General features: G+C 53.7%; 1 protein-coding gene across 1 annotated transcript in view; it reads left to right on the top strand.

Annotated features, from left to right (window-relative positions):
* Positions 1-9557, top strand: part of SYPL2 (synaptophysin-like 2) — a 21794-nt gene that overhangs the window by 9283 nt on the left and 2954 nt on the right. Inside the window, exons 3-5 of the mRNA XM_005860115.2 lie at positions 6333-6457; positions 7393-7594; positions 8844-9035. Of these exons, the coding sequence (XP_005860177.1) occupies positions 6333-6457; positions 7393-7594; positions 8844-9035 (519 nt within the window). The remainder of the gene's footprint in view (positions 1-6332; positions 6458-7392; positions 7595-8843; positions 9036-9557) is intronic.

Here is a 9557-nt window from a genome sequence, read left to right as displayed (position 1 = left end):
CCGCACTCGGTGGCAGGAGGGTGAGAAGCGAGGCAGGCGGAGGCTGGGATTCGGTCCTTCTATGTGCAAGGAGCCTGTGCCCGGGGCGCTCACATTTCACCGGGGCAAGAGGACCCGAGTGTAACCTTTCCAGAACTCTGATCCTGCACATACCACTCCTCCATGGCGGGAGGGGGGGGAGGGCAAGGGGGATGAGATGAGGAACGCCACGGAGGGCAGAGGAGGGAGGGAGGCAGCGATGGAAACCATCTGCACCCAAACCCACCAGGACCTGGCTGGGCCTGCAGGTGCACTCAGGGCACAGGGTCCCGGCTGGCGGGTGCCCCGTTGAGATCACTGGAGTAATCTGGGTTCCTGTAACTGAGTGAGGGAGTGGATGAATGAATGAATGAATGAATGAATGGAGTTTATGACTCCAGGATTAAATAAAAGAAAAAATAAGATAGAATAAAAGCCTCGGTGTGGCTAAAATGTGGCCTGTAGAATAATATAGACCATTATGCTGGGAAGCTGGGGCCCTGGTTTCCAGATCCGGACCTGCCTTTTCAGCCATGTGACCTTGGGCAAGTCACTTCTTTGGACTTCGGTTTCCAACATTAGTCCAATGTTGATCACAACAACCCTAGAGTCCCCTTCTGCTCTCGATGGGTTGGCGTGCTGGAATATTGCCCTTCATTAGACTTACCTGTGACCTTGAAGAATTCACCTGCCCAGGGCCTCAGTTTCCCCTCTAATGGTCCAGGGCAAATACAATCTCCTTGCTTCACTGGTCCTTTGAGACCCTGTTGTGCTCTCTGTCCTTCCCGGTGCCCAAGGCCTGCTGGGTATAAGTAAGGAATGTGGACAGGTGCAGTCACTCGCTCGAATCAAGAAGACTTGTTGGGAGCATTTAGTGTACTGTCACAGAAGGGATTTCAGTTGGACTATCCACACACCAAATGGTGTGTGAATAACGTATTGATGTGCTTTCAGCACAGAAGTCAGCGAGGGAGTAAGTTACCGTTAATATGGAGGAGGATTGAGTTCTAAAGGGCTTTTAACTCACTGGAGACAGGAGTTAGCACCGTGTCACCGATTCCTAAGTCCTCGTTTGGACGAGAATCATCAAATCTGGAATTCAGGGGCACTGGTGCATTTGGGGTTATCTGTGGATATCTGAGACCCTGACTGGGGCTCCGGGCCAGCCTGGGGAGCTTCCAAGTGCAAACTCTGGGCCCCGGTGGGGACTTTCCACTCTCCTTGCTGCCTCAGGAGCAGTTGGACAGACTGCTGACTGAGCTCTTTCACCTCCTCCCTTCCTGTTCTGACCCCCCTACTTGCGTACGGGAGGGGGTCATATAAGCATTATATTAGGGCTCTAAGTGACTGCCATCCAGAGCTAGGGGGCCGTTCTGAGCGACCCGGAGGAGCACAGCCTGAAATGTAAGGGCACAACTTTATCATTAAACTAGACAAATGGGTCTAAGGAGATTTGAGAAAGACTGTCAAGGGACGGGGGGAACAATGAGGTCACTAGACCATGGAATCATCTTCCAAGGGGGGTTTCTGCAAAGCACCCTTCTTCAACCCTCTCTCCTTGTCTCCATCCTTTCCCCACCCCTTGCCCGCAACATTCCTTATAAAGGCTGCACAAAGCAATGCCTGGGAGGATGGATGGCCCAGTCACCTCCCAGGTTCAACACTGATCCCTAAGAGCTGACCCACCTTGATGACCCTTTGATGCCCCCCCAATCTCTTAGAGAGGAGGATACACATTTCTGCCGTAATGCTAACTCCAGGGGCCCGAGGCTAGACTTTGAACTCGGCCTTCATTGGACCAGCAACGTCTTAAGGAGACTTGAGTCACTTTTACTGCCGTCCTCAGAGCACGCATTTCACTGCCTTGAGCCTCTGCAGATGAGCTAACGTAAAAGCACGTAGGAGCCAGCACCAGAAATGACAGTGAAAATGTCATTCGGGATTTTTCACTCATTTCCTGCTTGGAGGGATCAAATGCTCCTAACTAGAAAAGGAAAGAAAAAACCGCCACAAACCTTGATAATTGAAAACATTTGTTGTCATTATTACCAAAAGCAAAGGTTTTACTGTAATTCTGGTGAGAAGAAAGTGATACTATTTTTTTTTATTAGTGAGGAACTTGGCTTAGTGTGTCTTGAAAATTCAAAAATTAACTAATCTCACCTCAATTCGAATTCTGGCCTCACTAAGTCTATACTAAACTAATGAAATAAGATGGGCATAGACCAATTGTTGGAGAACTTGTTTTTTTTTGTTAAAGAAAAGGGCAAAAATAAAGCAGACTTTGAGGTTGTATGGGCTTTGGTTTAAATCCAGCCTCTTCTGCTCTCTAGGGTAAGTGATGAAACCTTACGGGCCTCGGTTTCCTGTCTGTCAAGGCGGGCGAGGTCTCCTGTGGGCTGACGGGAGGACTGAAGGAGGTGGTATCTATAACACATCGAGCATTCAGGAAGACCGCGTGAGCCTGGCAGTCTAAGGGGTGCTCCCTTCCCTCCTATTTCCGACCTCCCTTGTCCCCTAACTTCCCCCCTTAAGCAGACTGTCAGCTAGACTTGTCCTTTGGTGAGATTATTCAAATGTCGCTGCCGAATCCTCACTTTGAGGGTAAGGTACAAAAGGATTTCCTGCATTACTGAGTCACTGTTGCCGTAAGAAGTCACATTATTGTCAACTGGGTGTGCCCGGGTCTGTAATTCACCTTTGAGGTGCCAAAGCCCCTTACTCGGCTCTGGGGGTCTCTGACTTCAGTAAATGTGGGGGATGTGAAAGCAACTCATCAGACTCCGTGACTCCAAGGAGATGATGGTGCAAGTAGGACTTGGGGGAGAACTTGTCTTCCCCGTTAGCACACTAACACTGACTGGGCATGTCCATGTTCGCAGGACTGGCCCGGGAGTATCCCCGACAAGCACGTGAGCACCAAAGTGGGGCTTCATTTTTAAACTGGCAAGCTTCCTCCGCCATCACTCCAAAGGAGAGGCAGCGGCAGGAGGAGGGGGAGGTGGCGGGCAGTGTACCAGTATGTATGGTTGGCACCAGAACTCCAGAGACCCACCCCCCACCCCTCGGGGACTCCATCTCTCCTTGGTTCCCGGTCTTTATGACCAGTCGGCTCAACTCAGAGCCTTGTGCTTGGTGACAGGGGTGGTTTCAGTCCTTTCCTGCCATCCCTGTGGCTCGGTCACCTGGGACAGTTAGGGAAGAAAGCTACGGAGGTGCAGAAAGGAGGAGGGGGCGTCTCTCTCTGCTCCATGCCATCCTCCCTGCACGTAGCAGAGACCTCTTTCTTCAGCCTCAGTCACCCTGCGATGCAGGGGTTTTGTCTGTGTGTTTGAGCGTGACACTCCCCCTTCTGGTGTAAAGTCTTTCGAGCAGGCAGAGTCTTATTTATCTTTATGTGTCCGGCACCTGGCACAAAGTAGATGCTCCATGACTACTTGTCGATAAATGAATGAGCACAGTAGCAAGAGCACTGGACAGGGAATCAGGATATGTAAGTTCTAAGCCTGGCTTTCGCAGCGGCTAAATGTGACCTTGGGCAAGTCACTTAATCTTCCGGGACTTCAGTTTCCACCTCTGTGAAATGAGACCGTGGCGCTCGATAATCTCTGAGATCCTTTTTGCTCAGCTGCTCTGTGAACCTGTGCGATTCTCCTGAGAGTTCTCCCTTCCTCCACTTCTGTAGCAAACCGTCTGTCACCTGGCACCAGCTGGCTGCGACGTTCAGACTTAATCATATATTCTGGTTAATAAAGGGTTAGAGAAGGTGTTTAGATTCCCCACTGTCAGAGAATCGGCATAGAAGAGAATACAGTTAAGATGAAAGTTATTATGGGTGTATTTTTCCCAGCAAAGAATCATAAGTCAGGGTTCAGAACTGTTAGAACCTCAAGGTTGTCACCTCGACATAGCAGACCTTCCGGTGACAATGGAAGAGTTGGCTAACATGCCGTCCAGTATGGCACCTGCTGGTCACACGTGGCTCCTGAGCACTTGAAATGTGGCTCGTGTGACTGAGCAACTGTTTTAAGTTTTACTTAATTTTAATTAATTTTCATTTAAACAGGCATATGTAGCTAGCAGCTACTGTCTGTTCACTGCTAAGCATTAGTGCCAAGAGCAATTCCTGGTACATAGTAGATGCTCAATAAACGTCACCTTTCTGAAGATGCCAGGAGGGCCTGCCAAGAGAATGCTGGTGAAGAGACCGTTTCATAACTGCCCATTCCATTGCCCCAAGTTAGGAAGACTGTACCTCCATTCTCAGGGAACCCATATGGGGCCCTTGGCTGACGGAACAGCCAATGGGTAAAAATACATCCATTTGTGCTGCGCTTTCTAGAACACGACGCCCTAATGTGTCCAGTTGGACATCAGAAGCCAAGAGGAATAAAGAAACGGCTCAGAGGAATCAGAGAGCCACAGAGCTGACAAAGGTTAGAGAATGCCTCTGAGACGAGTTCCGCTGGGACACCAGGGCGACTGGGAGGATGTGAAGGGGATGACGCAGAGGCGTGGGCGACTCTGGCAGGAAGATGAGCACCGGGCTCTGTAGCAGCCTCGGAAGTTTCATTCGGCGGAGGAGGCGTTCAGGCATTGGAGAGAGAGGTGTACTGCCTCCTCCCCTGTTGGTTTTTTTTAAAGTGGAGACAAGTCTTATTTGTCTGAACTAAACCTCCTAGAAAGAGAGAGGTGCCCATCATGACATTTAAAAGGGGGATCGATGGCTCCATCATGGAGAGGCTGTGCCAGGCCAGGCGGTGCAGGGCGGGGCCCTGGGGCCGGGTGCAGCTGCTGGCAAGGCCAGCCAACAGCAGGCAGGCTGACAGCCTCCCTCAGCGAGTGAGAGGACTGCAGAGTTGGAAAGGCCTCCGGATGACCTCCTCCAAACCCTCACTTTACCAGTGAGGACACTGAGACTCAGAGCAAAGCGAGGTCACCCAGCTCATTTGTGACGGGGCCAGAGTTCTAGACTCCCGGTCCAGGCCTCTTCACCACCATGCCATCGGGGCATTAGCCAAACCATGCGCACGTAACTCTATTTCCAACTCTGGATGCAGGACGAGGGTGCAGATCAGCTGTCTTCTAAGTGCTTAATGTCCAAGACACGAGTCACAGAGAAACTTACAGAAAACGGACAATTAACAGAATGAGCTCCCCGTGTAATTAGAATGATGACGTCATAAAGATGCCAAGGAAATGGGGCTGAGCTGATGATATGGGAGGATGAGGTTCCAATTTCTCACCTCTTCTAATCGAAGTTTGTTTCTCCAGAAGGAGATTCTAAAACCACGGCCTTGGCCGGGTAGCTCAGTTGGTTAGAGTGTCATCCCAGTACGCCAAGGTTGTGTGTTCAATTCCCGGTCAGGGCCCATACAAGAAGCAACCAATGAGTGGATAAGTAAGTGACACAACAAATAGGTGTTTCTCTCTCTCTCTCTCTCTCTCTCTCAAATCAAGAAATTTTAAAAAAAAGAAAAAAAATCATGGGATGAGGTCATTTCATTTCCCTTAAGACTTGGAGGTTTAGTAAAGTGAGAAGAAAACAATTCACGTTGCCTGAAACACGTCCGGTTCTTAACCCTGAGCAATGGCAGCATCAACCAATTACAACGGGAGACACCACCACCAGGGAGGCAGGAGGCTGGGGGGGAAAGTGGAAGCTGCTTTTCTCTGGGCTGGAGCCAGGACCTCAGCACCACCCAGCCAGCTCTGCTGCTGGCCGTAGCTGGGGCAGCAGCTCCGCCCTGCCTTCCTGGCCCCTCTGAAGGCCAAGGCAGGAGTTGTCCCCTTCGGCTCTGCCTCCAGTGAGGCAGGACGTTAGCCACAAGGTAAGGACTCAGTGATGGCTTCAGAGGAGAAATGGGAAGAACTCCGAGTGGGCCCCATTGTGGTTAGAGCCGGGGACTCTATTTCCAGGCGCCTCTCCCTTGGGGAGGAAATTCAAGGCCAGCTTTGAGCCAGAAGTTTCCGAAAGCCTAACGCTCTGTGCTCATCATCACCTTAAGAAGGTGGTCGGTCCCCCGATGTCACATCCAATGGGGAAATGGGGAACCATCCATTTCTTCTCTCTTCCTGCCACTCGAAGGCAGCCTATGCATTTGGCTGTTGGGTCCAGCACCCTGTGCGGTGAACACAGCACCGGAGGCTGGAAGACCAGCGGAAGACCCGGGTCTCCCCAGGAGGGACTGGATTAAAGGGACCCCCCCACACACACACACCCCATACCTGCGCTGCTTGGTCAGAGGGTGGTTTTGGGGGGCCAGACCTCGGCCAGCTGAGGCCTCTGACTCACAGGGCTCCCTCTCCCCCAGCTCTTTGCTATTTTCGCCTTCGGGTGCTGCGGCTCCTACAGCGGGGAGACGGGAGCCATGGTTCGCTGCAACAACGAAGCCAAGGACGTGAGCTCCATCATCGTCTTGTTCGGCTATCCCTTCAGGTGAGCGGCGCCGGGGTGGCCCCGCACAGCCCCGGTCCTGACGGGTGAGGCCTTTTCCTCTCCCAGATCGTGGGGTGTCACTCCAGACTGGGTCCTTCCTGCCCTTTAGGAACTTCAGACAAATGAACAGAGAAAAACATGAGGGGAGTCAGACAGCTCAGGATTGTAACCCTGTCCCAGCCCACGGATAACCGAGGGCAGGTATCGACAGTCCACAGATAACCGAGGGCAGGTCACGACGGCCACAGATAACCGAGGGCAGGTATCGACAGTCCACAGATAACCGAGGGCAGGTCACGACAGCCACAGAAAGGACCACGCAGCCTGGAGGAGGTGACAGGAGCCTGGGCGGGGCTCGCTGTTCCTCAGAGCCTCCTCCCCGCCCTGAAGGGAAGGGAGCGTGTTAGTACTTAGACCCCAAAGAGCAGGTGTGGGTGCTTGCAAGGAGCCCCGGCACCCAGGAGGGGGGAGGGACAGTCTTCCTCGAGGAAGGGGGAGCCTAGGTGTCCAGAGGACAGTGGGACAGGGCCACCTTTCCAGACATTTCCAGTAGCAGCAGCCGAGTTAGATGAACGGCCTCTTGCATATACTGGGATGTGTGTTCTCTGCTTTGTCTGTCTCACTGCGGCCCAAGGAAGGCCTGGGAGGGAAGGAGTCGGGCGTCAACGTGGCCACCACGGCCTGTGCCTTCCCTGGGGCAGAGCGAGCTGATCTGGGGCTTGTCTCCCAGAAATAGATGGACTATATATACTGGGGTCGTGACCTGAAGGGCCCTGGAGACACTTGGAAGCGGAGTCACCGTATCTGGGTGTGGGGTGTGGCATCCCTCCCTCCACACCCCCTTCCTGGCGCTGGGAGAGTGGAGGGTGAGGAGAGCACAGACGACCAGGGGCAGGATGGCCCCGCTCAGGAGGCCACCCCCACCCACGCTGCAGGTTGAACCGGGTCCAGTATGAGATGCCGCTCTGTGACGAGGAGTCCACCTCCAAGACCATGAACCTCCTGGGGGACTTCTCTGCCCCCGCCGAGTTCTTCGTGACCCTGGGCATCTTCTCCTTCTTCTACACCATGGCCGCCCTCGTGTTCTACCTGCGCTTCCACCGCCTCTACACGGAGGACAAGCGCTTCCCGCTGGCGGTGAGTGGGCCCGGCCAGGAGGGCTGGGGTGGGGACTGAGGCCCGAGCTCGTGCCCTGGGACCCTGGCACCTGCCAGCTGTTTGCTGTCGGCCCCTTCAGGTGCCCCCCACAGACCCATGGAGGCCCGAGTCCCAGGGCTCTGCCTGCACCAACCTCCCAGCATCGCTTGGTCTCCTCCCCGGAGGCACCGTAGCATCAGGAAGTGGGCTCTGGCCCAGCGGCATGGGTGCCGCCCTGTGAACCGGGAGGTCACAGTTCCATTCCTGGTCAGGGCGCATGATTCCCGGGTGGGGGGCTCCGACCCCGGCATGGGGTGTGTGGAAGGCAGCCGATCAATGATTGTCTCTCATCATTGATCTTTCTCTCTCTCTCTCCCTTTCCCTTCAATCAATAAAAATTTATATATTTTTTAAAAAGATGAGAACTTTCAAAACAACGTCTTGGTATATAGTTAGCCTGGCTTAGTGTTAGCTAGTATTCATATTCTCCCCTTCACTGTCTCCCCAGCCCAGGCATGTGGGGGGAGGGGTGCCCCCTCTGCCGCCAGCCGCCGCTGAGCAGAGGTTGATGGATGGAAAAGCTAGGCTGTCCAGTCATTCGCTGTACTCCTGAACCTAATACAATGTTGTATGCCAACCGTGACCGGAAAATAAGTTTAAAAAGGGGAAAATGTTTTTTGTTTTTTTAAAGTTATTTTTTTTATTTTTTTATTTTATTGATTTTTTACAGAGAGGAAGGGAGAGAGATAGAGAGTTAGAAACATCGATGAGAGAGAAACATCGATCAGCCGCCTCCTGCACATCTCCTACTGGGGATGTGCCCGCAACCCAGGTACATGCCCTTGACCGGAATCGAACCTGGGACCTTTCAGTCCGCAGGCCGACGCTCTATCCACTGAGCCAAACCGGTTTCGGCAGGGAAAAATGTTTTAAAAATTTTAAGGAAACGCAGGGAAGGGCGAGTGGGGAGTTGAAGACATGTGGGTTTCGGGTGACACTGACCAGCAGATATGCCTTGACACACTGTTACCTGAGCTAGGTTTGAGGGCACAGGCAGGGTGTCCCGGTGGCGGGATGTCTTCGGTTGGTGACAGTGAAAGAGTTTCCGAGACCATCCGGGCTCCCTGAGGCTCTGGGCAGATGGAAGGGGAGCTGTCCCGGGACCCCGGGATCCCAGTGCGTTAGAGCAAGAGGACAAAAGTGGGGGTCCCAGGGCATGACTGCATTTCCTGTGCCTCTGCTTCTCCAGGACTTCTGTGTGACCGTCTCCTTCACCTTCTTCTGGCTGGTGGCTGCAGCTGCCTGGGGCAAGGGCCTGACCGACGTCAAGGGGGCCACGCGGCCCTCGAGCCTGACCGTAGCCATGTCCGTGTGCCATGGAGAGGACGCCGTGTGCAGTGCCGGGGCCACACCCTCCATGGGGCTGGTCAATCTCTCCGTGGTGAGACCTGCGGCCACCAGGGGGTCTGGGGGAGGCAGGACTATCCCACCACCCAGGGCTGTCCTAGCAGCAAGTTCTGAGAACAGAGGGTGCCCCCACAGCTGGTGTCCGCTACTCCCGGAGTCAGCGCCCCCTGCGCCTAATGCTGGCTGCTGGCTTCTCGCTGACCCTGGGAAGACAGACATCGGGGATGGGGAGAACCCGAGAGCACTTAGCTTCCTGTCCCTTCCTCCTGCTGCTGCTGCCTCCCCATTTCCCCTCCCTCCCCCCACCTCCAGGCTCGCATGCCCCATTTCTCCTGGAGAGAGAGAGAGAGAGAGAGAGAGAGAGGAGACCAGACCCAGAGTGAGGACTCAGACCTCCAGGCTGGAGAAGGGCTTTGGGCAGTGGTGGGTCCAGCTGGCACGCATATTTTGGGCCATCCCAGTTTTTATAACGTTGACATATTTTCATATCAGCTGGTAAATAGCTGAGGCCTCGAGCTTTTCCATTGTCCCCTGTCATCCCAGCCACCTCAGCCCT

Source organism: Myotis brandtii, unplaced genomic scaffold (assembly GCF_000412655.1).
Source record: "Myotis brandtii unplaced genomic scaffold, ASM41265v1 scaffold131, whole genome shotgun sequence".
NCBI lineage: Eukaryota > Metazoa > Chordata > Mammalia > Chiroptera > Vespertilionidae > Myotis > Myotis brandtii.
The sequence above is the reverse complement of the archived record's forward strand: the minus strand, read 5'-3'. Positions and strand labels throughout refer to the sequence as shown.